Source organism: Telmatherina bonti, assembly GCF_933228915.1.
Source record: "Telmatherina bonti genome assembly, chromosome: 4".
NCBI classification, from domain to species: Eukaryota; Metazoa; Chordata; class Actinopteri; order Atheriniformes; family Telmatherinidae; genus Telmatherina; species Telmatherina bonti.
In genome coordinates, this window is record NC_136622.1 from 29,371,924 (window position 1) to 29,398,512 (window position 26,589).

General features: G+C 40.3%; 1 protein-coding gene across 1 annotated transcript; it reads left to right on the plus strand.

The window, feature by feature from the left end:
• Positions 1-5,071: 5,071 nt before the first annotated feature.
• Positions 5,072-26,297, plus strand: col2a1a (collagen, type II, alpha 1a; the record flags this gene model as incomplete). The annotated part of the gene is made up of 54 exons (XM_079238925.1): positions 5,072-5,165; positions 6,793-6,999; positions 8,133-8,149; positions 8,271-8,303; positions 8,954-8,986; positions 9,186-9,239; positions 9,587-9,679; positions 10,068-10,145; positions 10,728-10,772; positions 10,903-10,956; positions 11,238-11,291; positions 11,675-11,728; positions 11,866-11,919; positions 12,020-12,073; positions 12,159-12,203; positions 12,360-12,413; positions 12,541-12,585; positions 12,705-12,758; positions 13,104-13,202; positions 13,330-13,374; positions 13,476-13,574; positions 13,679-13,732; positions 13,822-13,929; positions 14,059-14,112; positions 14,256-14,354; positions 14,553-14,606; positions 14,956-15,054; positions 15,191-15,244; positions 15,332-15,385; positions 15,478-15,531; positions 15,761-15,814; positions 16,453-16,497; positions 16,711-16,809; positions 17,792-17,899; positions 18,080-18,133; positions 18,246-18,299; positions 18,422-18,475; positions 19,079-19,132; positions 19,222-19,329; positions 19,470-19,523; positions 22,544-22,597; positions 22,701-22,862; positions 23,045-23,152; positions 23,320-23,427; positions 23,529-23,582; positions 23,696-23,803; positions 23,893-23,946; positions 24,073-24,180; positions 24,258-24,311; positions 24,887-24,994; positions 25,076-25,364; positions 25,528-25,715; positions 25,823-26,065; positions 26,151-26,297. The coding sequence occupies 54 exons, from the start codon at positions 5,072-5,074 to the stop codon at positions 26,295-26,297; spliced, it is 4,464 nt and encodes a 1,487-aa protein (XP_079095051.1).
• Between the last annotated feature and the right edge of the window lie 292 nt (positions 26,298-26,589).

Consider the following 26,589-nt stretch of genomic DNA (forward strand, 5'->3'; position numbering starts at 1 on the left):
ACACTGATGTCTCACTGTCTTGTCCTCTAGGTGGCAGACTCACACCAGAACCCTCTTCTCATGTCTGACTCTATTAGGACACCAGCGATGTGTCTGAGATCCTTCCTCTCAAGGTGTCGTCTTGTTTTCTGGTGCTTCAGACATACTCTGCTGTCTTGCTCTTTGGTCTCTGCTTTTAGATGCTCTGCTAGATGACTTATTATGTGCACCAACAAAATGACGCTTAGAAGGACTAAAGTCTACTTCTTTCTGAAATCTAAAGAATTAATTGGATACTTGAATAGCTTTTTATCAATCTTGATTTGTTTTTAAACTTTTTTCTTTGTGATATTCTTTGTGTTTTATTGGTTTCTGTTGTATTGTTTAAAGAAAAATGCAGATTTTTTTTTTTTTCAGTTTAATGACCAGGCTTTCAGTAATTGTTGCTGTCATGTTATACTCGTGTTTTCTGCAATGCTATGATTTTTCTGAATGTTCTTTATCTGCAACGTCTCTGTATTGTTGTCATGCATCTCAAGGCCACCATTGGTCTTTTTAAGGTCAACTTTGATCTTCCAGAGGATTTCTAAGGATACTGATGATAATCAATCTGTTCCATGCTCAGCTGCACAATACACATGCAGCTTTTCTTATTCATACCGACTGTGCAATATCATATTCAGTGCGGACCCTTAGTGATGTAATATTATCTTCATTAACAAATAATTAAGAGGTCATTATCCTGCGGTTGTCTTGTCTGCATTTTTTTAGGCATTCCCCTTCTCCAAAGGGGTCCGTGCTAACCCATGGCCTCTCTGCACTACCTTTGCCGGTTGCAGCTTCTCTGTTTTCAGGAGAAAATGTTTTCCATTCCTGGGCCAATGAATGCCACCTTTGTCCCTTCATCCTCCATCTTGTGTGAGAAAGCCCCCCTCACTGCACTCACCAAGCCTGCACAAACTTAACCTCTTCCCCCTCCATCTCACACAGGAAAAGAAACATACCGGCTCTGGTGCTTTGATTTGGGCTCAGTAATATGCAGGACTGGATAAAGCCCTGGCCCTTCAGACAGAAAAAGAGCAATGACTCCTGAAATTTGATTGAGGCATTTGTTTTAATTACTTTGGCAAACATTTTACTCTTTGTGATCAATCAAATGTTTTTGATCATTAGACAAATAAAACTTTAAAGGAGCTGGTCAAATACCTAGGCTCCTTGCTCCAAGTCATTTCAGAACAAGGGGGATTGATCATTTGTGACATTGAACAGTATAACATGTAGTTATTAGTTCTAAACCCATTTGAAATATGGTTTTATCCTCATTTTCAGCCTTTGCTTGCCACATTACCAATTACACTGTCATTATGAGAGAAGTAATGCAAGCTGACTTTTTCAAATCACCCAAAATGGAGAGGGCATATTCTGCTGGTGCTACCATACGCAGCACATAAGTTCAAATATTAGCTCTGAGGCAAAGTGCATATCACAACCTAATCCAATCCCTTTTCCAGTCCCATTCAAACCAAAAGCTTTAATACAGGCTGCGTGGTAATCAGTTGATATTAAGCAGAAGCATGAAATGAGAATAGCACACAGAGAAACAAATCCTTTTATTAGAGACTTTTAAATTCTTGTAGAGATTTAATGCATCGCTTAAGTCATCTCTTAAAGGAAAGGACAATTATCCCTGTGCCACCCAGGGTGGGCAAATTCCATTTCTTCTCTGGGTATAGTCCTACCCAAATAGTGCCATATGCACCAGCTTCTAATAACTTCCCAGACTTAAGTCATACTGTGTTTTCTTTCTGTGGGTAGCAGACTGCAAAGTGACTTTCAGGACACCCTACAAAACTCCTGTTCCTGCATCCAAGTTGAAACTGTTATTTCTTTATTATAATCATATTGTCTGTCTTGCCTTTTTAATCCCAATTAAAATCCCTTTATTCCTAATTTACCTTCACTTTAGAAGTAAATATCATTCTGATTTTCTGTTTAGTGTCTCACAATGTGAGTCACTGTAGTCACGATGTAGAAAGATTTAAAGGGTAAAACATAATAACACATTATTAGTTTATGCTGAATAAAGTATTAATGTTTTTACTTTAACTTAGGTTATAATTTGGCAAAGGAAGGATAATTCTGAAGAATGACTGAGTATTGCTCTTAAAAATTCCTACAGACATGCAAATTCTGCATTTAAACAATCAAACAAATAAAAGCTTTTAAATCTCATCACATGTGGATATTCAGGAGTGCTACTTCTAAAACGAATGGCTGAATTCCTGACTCCTGTAGTTCCTATGGCCTCCTGGCAAGTGGTGGAGCTCAGCAAAAAAGTCTTAACTACCTTCAGACCCACTTGTCAGCCTAGTATTCACTTTTACTTTCCCATTTCCAACAAGTCATACGCATGCTTGGTCTAAATATCGTGTAACTGAGTTTTTATGAAGTAAAAATCAACAGTTGCCTGCAGAGGAACATCTCAGCATCCAGGCAGTGTGCATTACATCCTCAAGGGGGCCGCCTGTGTGTATGCTAAGTTTTGTTGCATTATGAATAAAATTCCAGAGGTTAAAAGTTTTGTATTTCTTCTTTCTTTTTTTTCCTGACAGAAACATTTATAGCCTCCAGTTTTTATGAAGGGCAGGATACATTGTGAACCAGGTCTGTTCATGGTCTCCTCCAAGTGGATGAAGACTACCTCCCGCCATCAGTTTATGTTTGCACAGAGGCCTGCATCTACCCCCTCTAATACGGTCACTGTTCCGAAACCTAGACACCCTGTAGACCCCTGGAGCCTCTATGCACCCGTACAGTAGAGAGATCAGCCCCTCCATCACCACCCTCCTTCCGTCCCTGCCATCTCTTCCCCTTCCCCTACCCTCAAACCAACCCTGCTCCCCCGCCTCCCCTTTTTCATCCTCCGAGCTTCCACACCCTTCCTCACCCACCAACCCCCATCCTCACCACGCAGCTATCCCACTGCCCTGCCATCTCGCAGCATTCCGCGGGCCGTGCACACAGAGGCCTATTGTGTGTGCTGGGAGAAGGCTGTATACAGTCAGAGCACCAGAGAAGAAGGATGTGTGAAGCTGGACAGAACTCCTGCTGTACGCTAACACAGATTTGTACCTGCAGTTGCGCCGGCAGTCAGTGACATTACTGTAACACTGTTTTAGAAAGAGCCACGGTAATGCTGCAATATTAAATGCAGCTCACTAATGCATTTACAGGGCAGACATTAGCAGCTTTTAGCTGATGCTATAAATAGTGTCGGTAACTTCTCTAACTCTTACAGATGATCAGATTCGGCCCCAGTGGTACAGCATTACCACCTGATCTCTCTTGTTGTATCTTTTCACCATCTTTCAGACATTGATTGGGTGGTTCTTACTTTTGTCTCTCTTTTCCATACTTGTGCAGTTTCATCATTTTCCAAAGTAACACAACAGAGCATCAGGTAGTCTAATTGAAATGTACTTTTGCTTTCCTTGTAGTGACACAGCAACAGTGACTTAACCTGACGGCATTTCAGAGCTGCATTTTGTAAAAGATAGTCATTATTGATTCAGCTGCTAAATTGGTTAAATTCCTGAAATGTTTTGGTTGCTGGATTCATCAGTATTTGCACTATTTGTTGTTATACCTCAATTACAATAACAAACATTAAAAATCTGTAATACGCCTTAAGAATCGACAAATACCCCCACAACAATCAAGCCTTGTTATCACGAGAAATGGGAATTCATCAACACAAAGTACACAGAGGGGGAGATGCAGCTTAGTGTGAAGGGATTTAAGCTGATGTTAGGATAAGTGCTCTGCTAACATCTGTCTCGAATATAAATACAATTTACCAAACCAGTCAGACCTGGTGAAGGTAAGATGCTAAATCTTCCCTTCCTGGTTGTGGAATGAGCAGGGATCGCTCAAAGGTCACAACCCTGGAATTACTGTGCCTCTCCTCGTGACAAAGACCCCCTTTCAAGCCCCCTCACCTGGGCCTATCTACTGTAGACATAGACTATGATGATCACACAAAGGTCTCATCACACCTCTGGCTCAGCTTCACAATAGATGATCCAAGTAAATATGTGCTCTTTTCTTAGGACTGTTGCTATCAAGATTCATAAGTCTAATCTGTTTGCAGCTGGAAATAGGCAAGAGAGAGAAAAAGCACTGATATGAAGTTAAACTGCTGATTTCAGACCATTTTCGCTCTGTTTCCATGATAAATTTTAAAATGTAGACATTAGGTTTGTTCGTTTTAGTGGATTCAGAACCTCTTGTTTAGTTTGCTTGTCAAAATCTATAGAATGTTTTTCTATAATGGAAAACATATTGGTTCAGATATTAGTTACATGAGAGTTTAACATGCATATAAATCAGGTAAAGCTTAACATACAAAGTATTTCCTTAAAGAAACCAGCTGTGGATTTCTAAAACATTTGATAAATACTATAATATTTGTTTGGCCTGCTGTCAAGGCAGTCAAACTGTGTCTGCAGTATTTCAATGTTAATCTGTGTCTTTTTGCGGGCTTGATCTCAAGAAAGTTGTTACTTGATCTGATTAATCAAGAGTTGGTGCAACTCAGTAAAATGGCGCAGAAGCTCAGAAATGGGATTTGCTGGTGCACCGACACAATGGCAAGCCATAGAGTCATATCTGGGTCTGTGTTCTGCTGTTTGTGGACTTTTTAATCTGAAAGTGAAGGTGCATCCTTTGGCCAGACTAAGCAGGTCAAGAGAGGGAGGAAAAAAATCCCTGGGAGTGTTGCTAGATTGAGGAGAGGGGGAGGAGGCTCAGGTTTCAGCCTAACGGGGGGTCTGGGGGAAGGACTGGCATTTTGGAATATACGAAGATCCATACAAGGCGCAGTGGACATAAAACCGCGGTGCTTGCCCTGACGTGCTGGGTGCAGAGTGCCAGCTGGGGCCCCGCGTTGGATTCCACTTAGTTTTTGGAAGGTTTGACTGCATGGTGCCATAAGTCTCTGGGAACACACACTTAACACACCACCTGACTGAAAGCCTGGTCTCCAGCATCCCTTTACTTCTCACCCAAGCTCCTGCATGTCTAATATTTAGACATGTTCAGCTTTGTGGACTCAAGGACTGTTCTGCTACTTGTAGCATCCCAAGTTGTTTTACTATCCGTGGTCAGATGTCAGGAAGAGGATGACCGTAAGTTGCACAGCTTTATTTCTTTGTACCTGCAAAAACCTTTTCCAACATCTTCTGTAGCCATTTTGACGCTCTCCACCTGTAGCTTTAGAAGATAAGTATACTGTCAAATGAATGTATGAGGTAGTAATGGTGATGCTGATTATTTTACTAGTAATGTACATTGTAACCGCTGCCAGTCAGGCAAATGTAATGATGAAGAAGTCTGTGAATTTCTCTCAGTAGGATGGGTAAGGCTGTCAAGGTGCATCTGTATGGGATGGAGGACCAGGTTTGTCCTCACCTGAGTCCTGTTTTCAGCCACCTTGCAGCCTTTGACACACTGTAATTCTATTTTCTCCTGTTTAGTTAAACCAGGAGTGTAGTGTGTAGTCGGGCTCCTGGATGCCCTTTTTTATTCCAGTATATAGCAGACAAGTTAATCAACAATGGAAAAAATGAGAAGCGTTTAATTGTTCTTGTTGGACCTTAAAAATAAACCTCACTCACAGGGTTTGACTGGTGCAGACTCAGGGTTTTTTCATGATGTGAAGTGATGGGGTCAGACAGTGTTTGACCCCAAACTTAAAGACTCAAAAGGCTTTAAGGAGGAAAGTAGAACAGATGATGGCATCAGTTTTACAATGCAAGATGAATGTAAGTTTTACTGCTTCTACAACCTGCTTTTGGCATTTTATTCATTCAAAGTTTTTTTTTTACATAACTCAAGGTTTTATTTCCAAGAAGAAAACTGACCTGGTGTCATGAATTTTACAAATTACCATTTGAACAAATAAGCTCTGAAAAAGGATCAAATTAATACCAGCAGTTAACAAGCCCAACCCTTAATGGTATACATTTAACAAATCAGCCATTCTAACTTCCTCGGTGTGTTTGCACTGGCGCTTAACGCAGCTATGGGATCCAGATGGAGAAATTTAGAAGGGCCCTCTGTTTACTTACAGCAGCAGCTTGTCAATTGGGCACAGTATCCCTATAAGAGAGGTTCATTCATACGAGGAGCAGTTCAGTCCTGCAGGTTAAGTACACTCAGCCTGCGCTGTGAAATACCTCAGCCTGGGCTTCAAACACAACCGTTAACTGTGGCTTGTGTTCACTTTACATCTTGTGCTCCTGTAGGACTTTATTTTAATAATTTAAGACTCATGAAATTAATTTAGTATCCGCTAACCACAGACATGCTCCCAGCTACTGATCTGTAACAATGTAAAACCAGCACCTTTCTCTCAGCATCAAAGGGAAAAGCCTCCTGATTCCATATTTCATGCATTACCACGACCATGTAAATACCTTTTAATGCACTTTAACAGCTTCATGATGCTTATTTAATGCAAGATAACTTCTTTTTGCTTCTTTCTTCTGTGCCCCTCCTCTGTACCACTCATTAACTCCTCCCTTTCTGCTGTTACTCCTCCCACTTTCTCACCTTTCCCCCTTGACCCCTCAAATCCCCTTCCTCCCCGACTTCCTTGTTCTCTACCAACATCTGCCGTACCAACTCATCAATATGCCTAAATCCCTTTACCTTTTTCTGTCTCATTCTCTCTTACCTTGTTCTTTACTCATGACTTCTGTCCCTCCCCCCCTCCTGTCCGTCTGCCACGTGCCCCCTGCTGGCCCACCACAGAAGAGGCAGGTGGCTGCATCCAGGACGGCCAGCAGTATAATGATAAGGATGTGTGGAAGCCAGAGCCATGCCGTATCTGTGTGTGTGACAGCGGAGCAGTTCTGTGTGATGAGATAATCTGCGAGGAGATCAAAGAGTGTGCCAACCCTATCATCCCATCTGGAGAGTGCTGTCCCATCTGCCCCGCTGATGCCAGTAGCCCCATTGGTTGTAATTTATTTATTCACACACCTATAAATAAATTACTTTTCACACTTGCATGTATATCCCTCCTGGCTTACACTTTTGAATGGGGAACTGTTAACGGATCCTAATAATATGTCTGATCAGACCAAAAGATCACTGATTACAGAATTCGCTTGTTAATTTTATAGCTTTGACTATTTGAGCTTCAACCAGTCTTGATTAAGTATTTGTTACTGAATGTTCCCTGTTCCAAAGTGACATGTTGTCTATGACATAAAACATCATCAGGACTGCAACTCTCGCAGTGAATGAGTTGGAGTTGCATCCTGGGATGTACTGGCTAGTCTTCTCCTCCATCAGCTGACACACTTCTGCTCAGTTTGAACATAAAGCTGCTGAGACACAACTCAATGATTCATGTAACCCATTTGGAGGCTCCCTGCAAAGCCGCAGCGGTTTTCCTCCAAGTTAGAAGACAGGACTTTACAGAGAAACCTGTTCTTGAGTTGTGGATTAGATATCCTTACACAGCTATTCAAGTTTGACACTTATTGAAGCAAACAGATACTAAGTTGTTGAGAACGATCTGTTTAAGTTAGACAACTTTGCAGAAATGCCTTTTGCTGAGATCTTAGCTGTGTCTCTCTTGACACAATAAGATCAGTTTATTTGTTTGTACAGCAAAACAAATCCACCAAAAACTCAGCAAATAAAGAAAAATGTGCAGAGGAGATTATAAAACCCTCAGAGGTCCATGAACCTTATATTTTGCAACTTAAAGTTTGGTTTTTCCAGTATCATCTCAAGAAGGTAATGAAATATGAAGTGTACCAGCAGTGCTTTATAAGGAATAGGATCATCAACACTAACTTTAATCTTTAGCATTCATCGTCAGATCTGAACTTTCATCTTTCAGCGCATGCTTGCTTCTGCTTCTCTTGCATCATTAATATAATCTGGATGGGTTCCTTGCCGTTGGGTTTGGTGAGTGGTGTTTGATCTCTGTAGCATCCTTACATTCGCTTGCAGGTCTCCTTTCCTTGGAATCATAAAGCAGACTTAAAATCAGGCATGTGTCTGAAATGTTTCACTTAAAGTTTCATTGTTAATCATGTTTTCTTCCTTTTTTCTCATCAATCCATCTGCAACATCAGAGACAATTGGTGCCAAGGTGAGGCAGTGGTTAATAGGAAAATAATCATATTCATGCACAGAAAAAAAAAGTTTCTATTGATTAGAGCATTTGAGTTAATAAAAAATATCTCATCCTAATTCTTTCTTGTATCATTCAGGGCCAGAAAGGGGAACCAGGAGAGATTGCAGATGTAAGTATGGGTCCTCATTCGAGACTCACTAATCAAGCAAACATTTTTTTATTCTGTTGCTTAATTTACAATGATTCTCTATATATAGATGTGCAACTTTCTTAATGTTAATACCATGTACACTTACACAAAGCCGCGCTTCTAAATACGTTATTTTGTTCAATTTCATTAAATATTTTAACATGTCTAGTTTTAACGTGGATCCGGAAGCTTCTCTGAAGTTTCTAAAATATTCACTTTAGCAACATGATCATTTCTCACTGATAAGTGACCAAGCACGATGTTTCAAACTCTCTATTAAGTGAGGAAAAACCCAGCATTCCTGGGACAAAATGAACCCAATCAAATCCTCTTAGATCTTCTCAGCAACTTTGCTGCAAGTTCATGTAGGGTGAAAAGTCAGTCAGATCACAGGTTGAGAGGAGGTGATTTAATAGGAAAGCAAAAAAAACCCCCAAAAAACTAAAACATGTTTTGTCAATTAAAATTCTCCTCAGATTTAATTTTGAGTTTTCTGTTCAAGCCCTGCAAAGAAGCAAGTGTTGTCATGCACAAAAAGCTACAAAAGAAATCAGTGTGAAAAGTATAAAAAAGTCATTTGTACTATTGCTGTATAGAAATCTAAATTTCTTTTTTAAATCTTTGTTTAGGTTGTAGGACCAAGAGGACCAGCTGGCCCTATGGTAAATATTTCTTTTTGTTTGTTTGTTTATCTCATTAAAGCACAAGTAAAAGTAGATTTTAAAAAAAACAAAAAAAAAAAAAAAAACTTTTCTAGCTAAAAACATGATAAGATTTTTACAACACAAGTTTTTCTCAGAGAAGTGAAAGTGATAATTTGAATGTGGTTGAGATGTTTTGTTTTTTTTGTTTTTTTTAAAGGGCCCCCCAGGTGAGCAGGGACCACGTGGAGAAGCTGGCGCAAAGGGTGATACGGTAAGAGATGACACCAAGTCATAAAACACAGAAAAATATTCTCTTAACATGATACAGACTGAATAATCCACGTCACACATTAACAGCAGATCTGATCGTTATCATAAATGAATTCATAGTAATCTGTATGCTAATTAGTGTTGAAGCAACACTCATCAGATGTTACATATGATGTGAAACGTGGCTTAAACACAGAGTGCTAGTTGGTTCATATAAAGCCATGATGGATGGATGGAGTCCAGCAGATTGCAGTTTTGTCTTGTATTTTTGCAGCCGCCTATTACCTGAAATCTGCTTTGATACTTCCAGTGAGTCGTAGAAAAATAAACTTTTCTCTTTTTTTTCAGGGAAATCCTGGACCTCATGGAAGAGATGGTGAACCTGGCACCCCTGGAAACCCCGGACCACCTGGCCCACCTGGACCACCAGGGCTCGGAGGGGTGAGTCCAAAGACACAGATCAGCAACCCCCCATCAGAATAAACTCCACATGGCACAGTGTTATTACTCTCACACACATCCCTGTGTAGTGATCAAATGTTTGATTAAAAAAATAATTAAAAGAACCATATTGTCATCACTTCTTTGTCCTTTTGGAGTGCTCATCTTTTTTTTCTTAAAATACACCGGAGCTACGCTTAACTTCATCTAACAACACAAAACTGTGTCGACTGTGAAACATAATAGCTGCAGGGAGCAGGTGCAGATTTTTCCAGGTGCATCTTCTGTCATGCTAATGAAGAAACATTCAAAACCTCATTGCTTGTGGTAGCAGGAGTTAAACCTGGTAAACTTACCTCTGTTCTTTGTTTGTTTTGTGTCTTCACAGAACTTTGCTGCTCAGATGGCTGGAGGTTTTGATGAGAAAGCAGGAGGTGCTCAGATGGGTGTGATGCAGGGGCCAATGGTGAGAAGAGACGTCTTACAGGACATGCTGTTGGTTTTCTTTTATCACAAAGAATTAGATTAATCTGCTGCCAAGACAAACATTTTTTATTGAAACTCAGCAGGTAAAGTTGCTGAAAATAAGCTGTAAAATTGAAGTTATGCTTGTACTATGTTGAAGACAGTGCTGCCACCTTGTGGCTCAGAAATTTCATTTTAACACAAAGATTTGATTTTTTTTTTTTTTTTTTTTTGCTTGTTGGCTGAGTTATTCTGAAAATGATGGCATAAATAATATGTTAGGCTTTTGAGTTGTATCACAATGTTTGTTAGTGGTCATATCAAGCCACATAAGTGATCAAATTCTATTTTATTTTAAAGGGAATTTAAAAATAGTTGAAACCATAAGATATTTTAAATGTTTTTCAGTTTCACCTGAAACAGTTGTTAAACTATTTTAACTGTTTAAACAGTTTTTCACTCTGCATTTCCCTGAATCATCAACATTTAATCAGCTTATCTGTTGTTAGCTGATTATTTTTCACAAAATGCAGAACAAAAAGGTACAAGGGTAACAACGTCTGAATGTCTTGTGTCATTTCAGGGTCCCATGGGTCCCCGTGGTCCTCCTGGACCTTCTGGAGCCCCCGTATGTACATACATTACAGCTACAACTCATCATGATTTTATGACAGCTAATGTGGAAATATAGGAAGACTTATTGACGTGCTGTTCATAAGCAAATTCTTAATTGCTTTGCTTTGCCATTTAAAAAACAGGGGCCACAAGGTTTCCAAGGTGGACCTGGTGAGGCTGGAGAGCCAGGTCCAGCTGTAAGTATCAGCATCAGTACCAGAAGTATTCTGTATTTCTTAAATACTCACAGTCAATCACATCTATAGAAATGTCTGACAACAGCACACACTTTCACAAAAAATATACTGATTATATTTAAACTAAGTTAATTTGGTCTACATAATTAATAATTAAGCTCATCTATCAGTCAGTGAAATTTAAAATACACAAACATGTTTTATAATCATGTTTGGCTTTTTGAGGTGTCTGGGTGTGGCATGTAGGAAACTGCCATTAACTCAGAGTTGTTGTGTGACAGGGACCAATGGGACCCCGTGGACCACCTGGACCTTCTGGAAAACCAGGAAGTGATGTAAGTCTTGATGCTTCCTCTTTCTGAGAATCTACACTTCAATAAATTAAATGCACAAAAAAATTTCATTGCCAAATGTAGTTTTTTTTTTTTTTTTTTTTTGGCTACTCGTCCTTTCTATTGCATAAAATTCTAAATATTTAATTTCAGTTTGTGAATTTTATTTCGCCTTGACAGGCTATCTGATGTATTGTTGCAACATTTTCACAAGCTTTTGTGAATTTAGTGTTATAAACGTCGTCGACCACCAGTGGGCGCTGTTTGTCGCATAACAAAACAGCGTGTACATTGTAGTTCAACACGACACTGAATGCACCACAACATGTTATAATGCAGTTACAGTCCTTCAACCAACAATCCTCACAATTCCTGTTTGTTTTTAGGGTGAATCTGGAAAACCTGGCAAACCTGGTGAGCGTGGACCTGCAGGGCCTCAGGTGAGAAAATACTGACTGATCCATATCTGGTCTTGTTGTTTTATCTGTTTTCAGCTTCATAATCACTCAGCATGCAAAAAGAGCCTTGTAAAGAAAATGATCAATAAAACAAATACAACTATTCCTGTTTATTTCAGGGAGCTCGTGGATTCCCTGGAACTCCTGGACTTCCTGGAATTAAAGGACACAGAGTGAGTGTAAAAGCTTGACGTTTGACAGGAGAAGCTGATCAGCCACATTCATTCAGCTGCTGATTCTTTTCCTGATGCCGCTTGTCTTGTTTTCCTGTAGGGTCATCCTGGTCTGGATGGAGCTAAAGGAGAGACTGGTGCTGCAGGGGCAAAGGTACACACAGCTGTTGTGAGCCACCTGTTTATCTACCAACTCTTGCCAATGTTTTGTAACTTTTTGGGGCATCTTTTCTTTTCAGGGCGAAGCTGGTGCTGCTGGAGAGAATGGTTCCCCTGGGCCCATGGTGAGTCTTCTCTGCTTCATCTTATCTGCCATGTTACCGTCAGCTTTGCTATGTAAAAGCTTTGTGAACATCATGGTTTTGCAGGTTGTGTAGATATACAATGCTTATATAAATGTCTGGATAAATTGCATTAATATGTCCTGTCTTGCATCATAGGGTCCACGTGGTCTGCCTGGTGAGAGAGGACGTCCTGGAGCTGCTGGAGCTGCTGTAAGTAAACAGCTCTTGTCTGATTTAACAAAAGCAGGAAAATGTTTTTAGTTTGGTGTTTTTGTAATCTTGACTCCTGTAGAAATGCTTCAGCTAGAGCTGACTGTCTTGTCGTTTCACTCTTTAGGGTGCCCGTGGAAATGATGGCTTGCCCGGTCCTGCTGGTCCACCTGTACGTATCATCATTTTGAACCCAATTCATCCAAATGATTTTAATTTTGGAACTTTTTCTTCAACAGTGACAGTAATGAGACATAAGGTTATATCTGAAGATTTCTGTTCCTTTTACAGGGTCCAGTTGGTCCTGCTGGAGCTCCAGGTTTCCCAGGATCTCCAGGAGCCAAGGTTTGTACAAATCATGTCATTTTGATCAGTTTCAGACATTGCACATTAAAAGTAAAGCATTAAAGGAGCTAAATGGTGCATGAGAAGCCTATGTTTGGTTCTTGTTGCGCTGGTTTTTACTAATTTCAGTGTTTCATTCTTTAAACTATTCAGCCAGATTTTTGTCAAGTCCTTTTAAATATAGTCAATACCGTTGAATGAAAGATATACAACTTAGCCACAACTTAGCAGCTTAATGTCCAGCTGTGTGATGTGGTGATGAAAACTTTGCATTATTTTAGTCATTTAATGCAGAAATGATTAGATTTTGTTACAAGAACTGTAAGATCTCTGGTCTTCTGTCAGGGAGAAGCTGGTCCAACTGGTGCCAGAGGAGCTGAAGGACAACAAGGACCCCGTGGAGAAGCTGGCACTCCAGGATCTCCTGGACCTGCTGGAGCATCGGTTTGTTTGTCATCAATTATCCTGATTATTAAACTTTAATTTTGTGCTGTTTTTTTTGTTTTTTTTTTTGCCATATGTGTTTATTAGTGATAAAATCTACTTTAATGCTTCTTCTGGGTTTGTGCAGGGTAACCCTGGTACTGATGGTATCCCTGGAGCCAAAGGATCTGCTGTAAGTCTGCTTCCTTTAGTGACTCTTCAACTACATAACATAAAGGATTAACTTCACATTTTTTGCATTCCTCTGACATTCTTGTCTATTGTTCCATGAAGGGAGCCCCTGGTATTGCTGGTGCTCCTGGATTCCCTGGCCCTCGTGGACCACCTGGACCACAGGGAGCTACTGGACCTCTCGGGCCCAAAGGACAGTCTGTAAGTCAGCTGGAGTCGACCTGAAACAGTGAGAAATATTGATGTTTTTAGGAGTTGTAATTATTTTACAGTTGTGCCTGTCTTTGTTTTGTTGGCATGTTTAGGGAGACCCTGGTCTTCCTGGATTCAAAGGTGAAGCTGGACCAAAGGGAGAGCTTGTGAGTTGCTCAGTTTTATTTTATGTGCAATTATTACAAAGATGTACTTTGGGAAATAAGTTTTACTGAAATATCTTAACATTTTTAAGGGTCCTGCTGGTCCTCAAGGTGCCCCTGGCCCTGCTGGAGAGGAAGGAAAAAGGGGCGCAAGAGGAGAACCTGGAGCTGCTGGACCACTTGGACCACCTGGAGAGAGAGTAAGTAAAGGGGACAAACATTGTCCCTGTAATGACATTACATTACAGTCACATTACGTCATTTCTTAACAAAGTAGCCAAAACAACTGAGGCTAATCCAATTTCTGTGTATTTTTTTACGGTTTCCAGGGAGCTCCTGGTAATCGTGGTTTCCCTGGTCAAGATGGTCTGGCTGGTGCTAAGGTGGGTTCTTCCTCAACTATTTCTTGATTAGTTCATTTATTTTTACTCACTAACACCCTAAAAATTAAGACATTGTTTTGGTTAAAGAGTAAAATCCATCACGATATCATAACAGCTGTTGTGTTAAAAACATTTGTCTTCAGGGTGCTCCCGGTGACCGCGGTGTCCCTGGTGCTGCTGGGCCTAAAGGGGCTACTGGAGACCCTGGCCGTACAGGAGAGCCTGGACTCCCTGGAGCCAGAGTGAGTCTCACTCATTTACTAATTACACTAATTACCAGTCCAGAATCATTTGTCCTTTTTGGACATTTGTCCCTTTGAGGCATATATACTATATATTGAAGTGGGTTTGAAAAGTTAAATGATTAACTTGGTGTGTTGTTAAAGTTCGATCCTCTTCTTGATCGGTGCTGAGAATCTGTCATGTTTGTCCATTCACAGGGTCTTACTGGTCGTCCTGGAGATGCTGGTCCTCAAGGCAAAGTTGGACCCACTGTAAGTAATTAGTCACTACACTTTATTTGATGGACACTGCCTCAGAAAAGCACAAATTAGCTTTGTGTTAGCTTTAGTTTTCTGTTCTCAGCTTCAATGCCTCCACACAGCTGAGAAGGCATTTTAGAGTCTCCCACCAGCCACAAATCTTGATGTTTATTCCAGCATTTAAACAGCTTTTTTAAATGAAAGAAAATAAAATTAAAATTTGCACACACTGAACTGTCAGTGTATAATTTGTACTTAGTTCTCATGTGAAGATGGAAAGAACGGTGTAATTTCCCAGATTAATACACCCTGTTGTTTGGTTGCAGTGCCAATTGTTGAAGTTTATTTGTACCTTTAACAGGGTGCCGCTGGAGAGGACGGTCGCCCCGGCCCACCTGGTCCCCAGGGAGCCCGTGGCCAACCTGGAGTGATGGGATTCCCTGGACCGAAGGGAGCCAATGTATGTGTGTGAGGGTTTTTATAACAGCATATTAAGACCACGTTGCATGACAACACCCACGTCTAAATACTTGAATCGATTATACCACTGCTGTTATGTTTGGAAGTCAAAGCTAACCAGCATTTCACTGTAACAGGGTGAACCTGGAAAACCTGGAGAGAAGGGACTTGTTGGCCGCACTGGTCTGAGAGTAAGTGTAATTTTTCCACAAGCATCTCACCATGAAATGGATTAATTATTTTCATATTTCATAACGTAAACACTTCTCTCTGAACAGGGTCTACCTGGAAAAGATGGTGAGACTGGTGCTGCTGGACCTCCTGGCCCTGCTGTGAGTATTTCCGGACAATTCAATGTGTTGAAATGTCCGACAGTCAGCTGACAACCTGCTTGTTTATGGACATTTTTTTTTTTACAATTTAGGGACCTGCTGGAGAAAGAGGAGAGCAAGGACAGCCTGGACCTCCTGGCTTCCAGGTGAGCTCATTTTCCCACCAAACCACTGAAAGATCCATCAGTATAGCAAAAACATAAATTAAAGGCCATTTATTTAAAGTTTGAATAGTAGAAGTTATCAATATCATCAAAACCATCACAATGTCTTATGCAGTCTCTGCAGAATTCAGGGAAATAGTCAACTTTAGTCAGAGATGTAGTCTGCATGTCCAGATATAATTTTACTAACTACTTTGGTGTTGCTGGACAGGGTCTGCCTGGACCAACTGGTTCCCCAGGAGAGGCTGGAAAACCAGGAGACCAGGTAAGTTGTCATTCTGTTGCATCTGTTTGTCTCTCTTCATTCACAAGCCCCTTCAGCCCTTTATGAAAACAAGAAAAATGTCCCATTTCACACAGGGACATTCCAGATGTATTTCCTTACACTTCTGGTGTAGGAATAAAAAAAAAAGCTGGTAAACTTTGGTTAGATATGTAATGGCTGTTGCAAACAAAAATAAGTAAGATAACTGGGTGGTCTGGTTTAGCATTCTGAAGGCCCCTTCGTGTATTTAACAATAAAATCAACTATAAAAACTTTTATTTAAGAATCCATTGAACACAAAATTGTTGTTTTACTTGACTGTAATACTCACAACTAACTTCTTGCACATCTGCAGACTTAACAAAGAGCAGTTAAATATCCCATTGCTATTACTAAACGCTGTTTATTTGCTGGTTGTTAAACACAAAGAACCTTTAAAACGTTCATATCAAGATCAAATGAGTTGTCCAACGGTGAAACGTTGAAATCAGATCTTACATTGTAGTACTTGGTATTGCTATGGACAATCTGTGGTTTAAATGAAGCAGCTGCTGTTGCATTGCAGTTTCCCTTTGTGAGGAGCAAAGATAATCTGTCACTGCAGAACAAGTTTTAAACCTTTGTCTCGTTCTCTGCAGGGTGTTCCTGGAGAGGGTGGGGCTCCCGGTGCTGTTGGACCCAGAGTGAGTTTCAGTGTCTTCATTTACAATCCTATCAATACAAAGTAAACTGCAAACAGTTATGGCTTTCATGCACATGTACTGTATATGTATTATTCCGATGCACTTGGCCAGTTTCTAGCAAGGAAACTCTTGATTTTTTTTTTATCTGAACTGAATTCTTGTCATTTCCTGTTTCGCTCTTATTAAAACAATATTCTTTTTATCCGCTCATAGGGTGAGCGTGGTTTCCCTGGTGAGAGAGGTGGTGCTGGACCCCAGGGTCTTCAGGGCCCCCGTGGACTTCCTGGAACACCTGGAAGTGATGGACCCAAGGTCAGTAGTTGACTCGCCAGCTATCATCACCTTCTTTGTCTGCAAATGAGAATTTATTTTTTTGCTGGTTAAGAATTCTTAGATTTTATTTTCATTTTTGGGCTCATGGCTTTGTGTTGTGTTCGGTGGTTGCCTAGCAACTCCCAGCAACTTCAGAAATTCCTGCTTCCTGCAAAGAAATAATTGTTCTCATTCCAAATTAAAACTATTTTTATTTCTAGTAAATTAGCCAGACAATTATATTAAATACAGAGTGTTCAAATTGCTTTTTGGTTATTCAGATAACCTTCAATGAGAGTTCGGCTAGCTGTTTACATGGCCTGTATGACTGTATCAGCAGGAAAGTAGAAGAAAATCCTGGCATGAGTTAAGTTGAATTAGTACAATAAAAATGTAGAAGATGCTTTTGTTCTCGTACAAAAGCAGAGATTTTAGTTTTCAGGCTGTTTTCTGTACAAACAACTCCCAGTTTGAGTACAACATGTTGCTTCTCTGTTTTCATGTCAAATCCTAAAATTTAAGACAAAATATACTTTATTGTCTTTGCATATAAAGTCAAGTTTTAAAAATAAATACAGCAAAGACCACAAAATATTCCAATATAACAATAGCCTACTTCTTTAAACGAGCTTATATTTATGTATTAATTTGGTTTTACTCTACCTGCTTCAGTCTACACCTTTTATTTAGTTTTATGTTTTTATTTAATATATTTATCCATTTTTCACGTTTATGCTTGAAAAGGGCCTTTTGTTAAAGTTGAGTTGAAGTGAATTGAGTTTTTATTTATTGGAGGACAACATGAACCAACAGCCCTAACCTCTTAAAAGAATAAATCTGTCAAAATTAAAGAAACATTTTAAAGTTTTTCCACAACAAAAACAGGTTCAATGCAACATTTGAGCATTTACCAGAATTCTCCATATTAATAAGATCTAAGGAGACTTGAAAATTTTTGACTGTTTTATTTGGGGTTTTTTAGGGAGCAATTGGACCAGCTGGTGCTGCTGGACCCCAGGGACCCCCAGGCCTGCAGGGTATGCCCGGAGAGAGAGGAGCTGGTGGTATCCCGGGACCCAAGGGAGACAGAGTGAGTAACAGACTGTTACAGAAGTCAGTGCTTCAGAGTTACGGCATATTTTTTACATCAAGGATTATTTTGTGAGTGAAAGTGTTGCTTGTAGTTTTAGTGACTAAAGTGGCACAAATTAATTAGGAATAATTCCAGTTTATTTGATGATTAAAACCCAGCCTTAATTTTATTAAACAGGGGGATAATGGAGCAAAGGGACCTGAGGGCGCACCTGGAAAGGATGGTTCTAGAGTGAGTCCAAAACAAATTCTCAGCCTTTTTTCTTTATAAAAATATGCCTTTTTATCTCCATTCTCTGATATGTTTCATCTTATTTCTCCATCTATGTTGTTATCTTCATCAGGGTTTGACTGGTCCTATTGGTCCACCTGGCCCAGCTGGACCTAATGGTGCCAAGGTAAACATAACAGTCTTAAAGTTTGAAATGACAAAAGGAGAATTCAGGATCTATTTTAGTTTAAATTAATTTATAATTTACTCATTTAATTAGTGTTTACTAACAGTTTCTCTTCCATTTAGGGTGAGACTGGACCGACTGGTCCCTCTGGTGCTCCTGGTGTCCGTGGTGCTCCTGTAAGTTTGATCTGAACGAAGTCCATTTTTAAATACAGTAAATAAGATTTTAAGAAGTAGCCGAGGAGAGCGAGGTCTGGTCTTCCCGGCAGCTCCCCTCGACCTGACGCCGAATAAGCAAAGGGCAATGGATGCATGCTTGACATTTTAAAAAACAACAGCAGTGAGACATTAATATGTGTGTTCTTACTCTATGAATACTTGTATTTAACATGTATTTATACTCTCCACGAAGAGTAAAAAAAAATCACCTAACATAAAACCATCTGCTGCATCTGATTTGGTCACACCTGATAAAGTTTTTCACCAAAACAAATGATAATGTTAGCAGTCAAAAAGCTCTTTGATCACTTCATGGTTTATGGAGTATTGTGCATTGCTCATGTATGCTATGTAATGAGCATTTTGTGTTGTTTTAAAAAAAAATAGATTATATATTTTCTCTGTAATTATCATCAGTTATTTTTGCTTCAAATGATCTGGGAAAATGTTGTCTTTTAAGATGGGAGGTGTTTTTTTTTTCTTTACAAAAACGAATGTAAAAAGTTTTTAATGAAAAAAAAAGAATAATGTCTCATCCCAAGTTTGTGTACATCCATGCAGGGTGACCGTGGTGAGATTGGTCCTCCTGGGCCTGCTGGCTTCGCTGGACCTCCTGTAAGTAACACCAACACCATTTCAGTTCATTTCCAATGAACTCCCCCAGTGATATTTTGCTTTAATTCTTCTCTGTTTCATATATGTAGGGTGCAGATGGTCAGCCTGGTGCCAAGGGAGAGCTTGGTGAGGCCGGACAGAAGGGAGAAGCTGGTTCTCCTGGACCTCAGGGACCATCTGGAGCTCCTGGACCTGTGGTGAGTATTTAAACCTAAAAACAGAGTCCTGGAACCAGATGCTCTGTATCCTGTGTCAGAGTCTTCACAGAAGTCTATATGTGCTTTGGAATTACTCAAATGATGCATGAAGATGGTTAACTTCTGTTCCTCTTTTTCAGGGTCCTACTGGTGTATCTGGACCTAAAGGAGCACGTGGTGCTCAGGGAGCTCCTGTGAGTAACACCTACACACCGTAGTCATATCACATTTTATAGCTATGAGCCAGGAATTATTATTTAAGTTCAGTTTAAATTGAGTTTATGAGACTGTACGATTAGTAATTTGTTCAGAAAGGTGTGGAGATGAGGACATAACTTTCTGCAATTTTTTTTTTTTGTCTATTTAAACAGGAACACCACAAAAAGCTTAAAAATCCCATATGAAAGAACACAAAAAAACCAACAAATACTATTTAAAGTCAAAACAAATATCCAAATACTGTAAATCATGAACAACAGGGATCAAACAGCGTGGCGTCAGTCCAGTGTCTCCAGTGCAGCCACACACATCTGCCTTCAGGAGATGCACACCTATAAATAGTTCATTTAGTGAGAACAGCTCCACGAAAGTTTTTATTTTCTTACAGCTTATTCCAAACAGAGGGTGTAGCATGATTAAAATCTCCTTTTTCAGTTTCAGTCAGAAGAAACAGTAACTTATCATACATTTTTTGGAAAGATTTAAATGTATATTGAATATAGAAACAAACTGAGAAAAGTATGTGGGTGGAAAAGAAAAAACAAAACACACATGGACATTTTGTAGTAAGCTTCAGTCCACAATCCCATATAGTAAGCAATACAAGATAGCAGATAACTGGTCAAAACTGTCCACAGTGAAGTACAGAAATGAAAGGGCTACAGTCTTATTTTGGTCTAAAAGGATGTGCTGAACGTTGTCAATAAGAACCCTATACTGGGGAAAAAAAAGACAGTTCTGTATCTTTAAAGATAAGCATGAAAGGAAAAAACAAGCAAAAGATTTTCCATTGAAAGATAAAATAAAAGACAACGGATGATTCTCTTATCAACAAAAAAGAGAAGATATCATTGAGCTAGCAGCTCAAGCTGAGACATTTAATTTATAATTTATGTTCATAATTCATCTGAAACATCTTACTTAACTAAAACTAAAGCGTGGTGAAGCGTACCATGATTCCTGAAATGGTCACAGCATAAATGTAGCTTGTTTTTCTGATCTGACCTTCTTTATAGAAACTTTGCTGTAGAAAAAAAGTGTCCATCACATGTTCTGACCTGCTGCCAGAAACAGCGACACAGCTTTTTCTACCCATCTCTGTAATAAAACATGAAGCTTCCACATGAATGAAATTTCATCAAACAAAAACATATGCAGATGTGCATGACAATAGATATATGTATAAACCCCCTCTGTTAGCCAAGATAATAACAAAAGAAATGGTTTTTGGATTAAATTAAAAATACTTTATTAATCCCCAATGGGAAATTCAAAATTTCAATATTTTGATATTTTTCAAAAATGTTTTGATATTTGGTATTTAGATTTTGATATTTGATATTTTTCTAAATATTTTTCAATATATTGAAAAGATCTTAATCTGGTTCTAGCGGCTTGGAGCAAACAACAATTTATGGCAATAAGAGTGATTTGACTTTTCTGCCAAATGGATCAGAGAGACTGGTTCTATAATCTTCCTATTGTTCAGAAAAGAACTGTGAATAATCACCACAACAACAGTTGCCACAATCTTTTATTGAAGCATCCACCTAGTGTTAAAGAAATTTTTCCATCCCAACATTAAACTGGACTGTTTAAAGAAAAACTTTCTATTTTCTTACCAACAATGTGTTAACCCTTTCATGCATGGAATAATAAAAAACATTTTTTGAATGCAGTATTTTACCTCTAAAGACATATGCAATTATACTTTTTTTTTGTTTATTAGTGATATTTAGAATTTATCATGATTTTTTATTTGTTTTAATATATTCCATAAAATGTTTATAAAATAATGTATAATCATAATTATATTATGTAAATCTTCAATAAAATATAGCTGTATCATTTTCTTTTCCTTTTTATTGCAAAGGCAAACTTACGTAATTACATGATGTTCAATTATATCATATATTTATTTATTCTCCAGTGAGTGGAAACATATTGGATGACTCACTAACATCCACTGAAGTGGTTTATGTATAAAAATACCATCCTCATTCATGAATATGCAAGAAAAAAGCTTGTAAATAGTTGTCCACTATATGGCCACTTTGCATGAAAGGGTCAAACACAGCAAATATACATTTGATCCCAATATAATTCTATTTTACGATGTAGATAAACAGGTCTACTATAGTGCTGAGATGTGCACATATGGTACATGTCAGATTTGTTACTTCATTTAAGGCTACATCATGAACAGCCCTTAAAAATTTCACCTAAATATATAAATAGGATCCAGCTACTATTAGAAGGAGACCTGTATGGTCAGCCGTGTCCTGTTCTGACAGCATTAAAAGCCCTTTTCACTGTACAGCTTTTGACTTTTTAATAGAAGGAAAAACCTTGATGGAGCCAGCGAACACCATACCACAACCTTGAAACAGAAGCAGCTAAATGAAACTTTTGATTTAATGTTTTCAAATATTATTAGTGAAAAAGTTCATTAACATCCAGAGCTATTCTTTAATATGCTCAAAGGTAAGATCACGTGCATCCAAGGTGCCACATAGGTTATCTTGATTCAGTAGTTGCAAGTTTCATACAAGAAAATAAAAGATGAAGGGATTGTGTTAGACGACTGCTGACGGCTGAGTGTTTATTGTATACGTAGTGATACACCTCAGTAAGAGATAAGAAAATTCAACCAACTTGAAAACCACACAGGCTCTGCCAAAAGGTGTCCCATATCTATAATGTATGTCCCCAAAATTGCTTCTGCTTTGCTGATCTACATCTGGTTTCAACAAGCTAGCCAAAAAAATAGACAAACTATCCAACAAACCACAAATAAAGGTTAGCACAGTCCCTCCTCAGTAGTATGCAGCATCCTAAATTTCATATCTTTGTCCATCTTAGGGACAACTACATAGAGCCGTCAAAAACACAATAAAAATGTGCCCTCTAGTGGTCAGAGATGGAAACAGCAAGAAGAAAAAGCAATGTGGCTCCTTGCTTTGCGTTTCCTGAATGCTTTTATTTTTCTTGACAGGGTGCCACAGGGTTCCCTGGTGCTGCAGGTAGAGTTGGACCTCCTGGTCCCAATGTGAGTGCTCATCAATTTCAAATTTGTCGTTTAAAGTATATTTTATGTTTGTAAACTATTTCTTCTCATACCCTCCCAAAAAATATCTATCATTCCCTCACAGGGTAACCCTGGTCCTGCTGGTCCTGCTGGCCCTGCTGGTAAAGATGGACCAAAGGGTGCTCGTGGTGATGCTGGACCCCCAGGAAGACAAGGCGATGCTGGGCTGCGTGGACCTGCTGGCGCTCAGGGAGAGAAGGGAGAACCTGGAGAGGATGGACCTCCTGTTAGTTTGATTTGCTTCACAAAAACACATGAATTGTTTTCCAAACAATGCATACAGACATCATCCTGCATCAAGCACTGAACTGATTTCCACAGAGGGCGGCACACTTTCTGTCCAGCTCGGTCAAGTGACGCTCAGCTGGACCATTTCATGACTCAGTCCTCTCTGTCTTGTGTGTGTAGGGTGCTGATGGGCCATCAGGTCCTCAGGGTCTGGCTGGAACTCGTGGTATTGTTGGTTTGCCTGGTCAGCGTGGTGAGAGAGGTTTCCCGGGTCTCCCTGGACCTTCTGTAAGTTTTGTCTGCAAACCTTAATATTAGGCGTAGCCGCGTTAATCGGCAGCAGCATCAGAGCAAAGATTTTATCACTGCTTTATTTAAAGGCAGATGCATTATTCAGGCCGCTGGATGATAAAGAAGCTACTGAAATGTAATTATAGCATTTCACTTGTGTTTAGGGAGAACCTGGCAAACAGGGAGCTCCTGGTGGTGCTGGTGACCGTGGACCTCCTGGACCTGTTGGTCCACCTGGACTTACTGGACCTGCTGGAGAGCCTGGTAGAGAGGTCAGAGCGGAACAACAACAGCAGCCAAATTAACATATTTACTGTACAGGAAGTAACATGAAATCAATAAGAATAATGAAAAATATATCTTTGCTCCTCAGGGTACCCCTGGAGCAGATGGACCCCCTGGTAGGGATGGAGCGACTGGAGTTAAGGTGAGGGACTTTAGTTTCACATTAAATCTCAAAACTGCACAAACAAAATCACAAAAGTTGTTGCATAAACTGCTGCTATTAACCATCATCAATCTGTGTTCAACATGAATTAGGGAGAGCGAGGCAACACCGGACCTGCAGGAGCGCCTGGAGCTCCCGGGGCCCCTGGTGCCCCTGGACCTGTCGGACCTCTCGGCAAGCAGGGAGACAGAGGAGAGTCTGTAAGTAACATAAAGCTCTGTAAGGAGCACAGTGTTGCGTACTGATTTATAGTTTTTTATAATCTCACTATTATCATGTTATTCTGTAGGGAGCTCAAGGACCTGGAGGACCCCCAGGACCAGCTGGTGCTCGAGGAATGGCCGTGAGTATCCTCATCTCTGACTGATATCCTTATTAGCTTTCATTCTGTTTTACTTTGATTGGAGTTAGTAAAACATTTACATATATGCAGCCATGAATGTAATCACATGCCAAAACTTTACTCCAGGGACCCCAAGGACCACGTGGAGACAAGGGAGAGGCTGGCGAGACTGGGGAGAGGGGACAGAAGGGTCACCGTGGCTTCACCGGTTTGCAGGGTCTTCCTGGACCTCCTGTAAGTTCATTCCCACAACGCCAATTTTCATTTATATTCCCTGTCCTTTAATCTCTTGTTGTCTCTTGTCCTAACAGGGTCCCGCTGGAGACGCTGGATCTGCCGGGCCTGCAGGACCGTTTGGCGCTAAGGTGAAGAAACTGAGCAAAAGAAAAGAAAAACTCTTAAAGCAATTCCATCCTGTAGTTTTTTTTTTTTTTAACATCCAAGAGATGTGATGGTAATGAAGTGCAAAGGCTAGTCTTCTTGTAATTCTCCAATCACCTGATGAAGATGAGGACAGGAAGGGCCACCAGTTCTAATTACCCTCCGCTGTGATAAGATGGGCAGCCAGGCATTTTGTAATTACTTTCTGTGAGGAAAAGTAGCAGATAGACAGGAGGGGTTGTGATTTTTTAAACCACCCCGCTGAGATCGGAAATGGGCTTCAATATCTATCGTAGATTAGCCAAGCAGTGTGTATGATAAGAAAAATGAAGCAAAATGTCAACTCAAAAATCTTCATGCACAGGCTTCTTAAGCAAAGGCTTTAAATTTAACAGAGAAACTGCAATTTAAACAGCTGTTTTTATGTTATCAAGACTTCAATGTGGATTGAAAGATATAACAAAGATAGTTTTACGCTTTAAAAAAGAAGCATAAATGAAGTAAATGTCAACACAATATGCTCTAGCTGAACTGTTCATTGACACTTGCTTCTCTGTAGGGACCAGCTGGACCAGCCGGACCTGCTGGCAAAGATGGAACTAATGGACAACCTGGCCCCATTGGGCCACCTGGACCTCGTGGGCGCTCTGGGGAAACTGGTCCAGCTGTATGTGAAATCAATAAGTATCTCTCTCACATTGCATTGTGCCTAGGTGATGTCTCATATCCTGTTTGTTTCTTCCTTCAGGGTCCTCCTGGCAACCCTGGACCCCCTGGTCCTCCTGGTCCACCAGGCCCGGGCATCGACATGTCTGCTTTCGCTGGTCTGGGGCAGACTGAAAAGTCTCCCGATCCTCTCAGGTACATGAGGGCCGACGAGGCCTCGAGCTCCTTGAGGCAGCACGACGTTGAGGTTGATTCCACTCTCAAGTCCCTCAACAGCCAGATTGAGAGCCTGCGCAGCCCTGACGGCTCCCAGAAGAACCCCACTCGTAGCTGCAGGGACCTTAAGCTGTGCCACCCAGAGTGGAAGAGCGGTAAGTGGGCAGGATCAGCCAATGAGAATACAGAGAAGTAAAAAACACAAGGTGTAAAATCATTTGTCTTTTGTCACTAGATTAAGTTTCCAGTCCATGATTCCCATCTGATTCCTTCAGCAAAGCTTCTCTCCTCATCGACTCACCCTTCCTATCTCTCCAGGTGATTACTGGGTTGATCCCAACCTTGGCAGCACTGCAGATGCCATCAAGGTCTTCTGTAACATGGAGACAGGAGAGACCTGCGTCAATCCAACCATTGCCAAAGTACCAAAGAAGAACTGGTGGACCATCAAGAGCAAGGACCGCAAACATGTCTGGTTTGGAGAGACCATGAATGGAGGATTCCACGTGAGTGCATCAATGCGATCCTTATCTCTGTGTACAAACTTATCGTGAAAAGGCAGACACCAACGAGGAAGCTGCTAATGCATTCCCTTGATGTCTTGGTTCCACAGTTCAGCTATGCTCAGCGTGGCCCCGATCCCAACAGCGCTTCTGTCCAGATGAACTTCTTGAGACTTCTGTCTACTGAAGCATCCCAGACCCTCACTTATCACTGCAAAAACAGCATTGCCTACATGGATCAGGCCACTGGAAACCTGAAGAAGTCTTTGCTGCTGCAAGGCTCCAATGAAGTGGAGATCCGTGCAGAGGGCAACAGTCGCTTCACTTACAGCGTGTTGGAGGATGGCTGCAAGGTTGGTGCTAAGCATTAGCCAAACAGTTATTTGGTCGTTGTACTATAATGGTATAGTTACACATTTTTCTGTTCTCACCCAACAGAGGCATACAGGACAGTGGGGCAAGACTGTCTTTGAGTACAAAACACAGAAAACCTCCCGTCTGCCAATCATGGACATTGCTCCTATGGACATCGGAGGAGCGGACCAGGAGTTTGGAGTAGATGTAGGCCCAGTCTGCTTCTTGTAAAATGGAGTATCACAATGACCCCCCTAAAATCACAGGAAATAAATAAACTCGACCATGAAACATTACACACACTTCTACAATAAAGAAGACTGGAAATTTAAAAAAGAAAATTGATACTTTTTCTCTCACAACAAAGTGCTCTCCAAGTTGTTCTCCCTGGATGTTAGCACTGAAGGGCACCGGCAATATCTGTACACCACACCAGCATTCTCTGTCGACCCGCTTCCTGAGATCCAGTCATGTTTCCCATGGCTCCACTGTTGACGGGAATGAGTCAGAGCCAGGAGGAAGA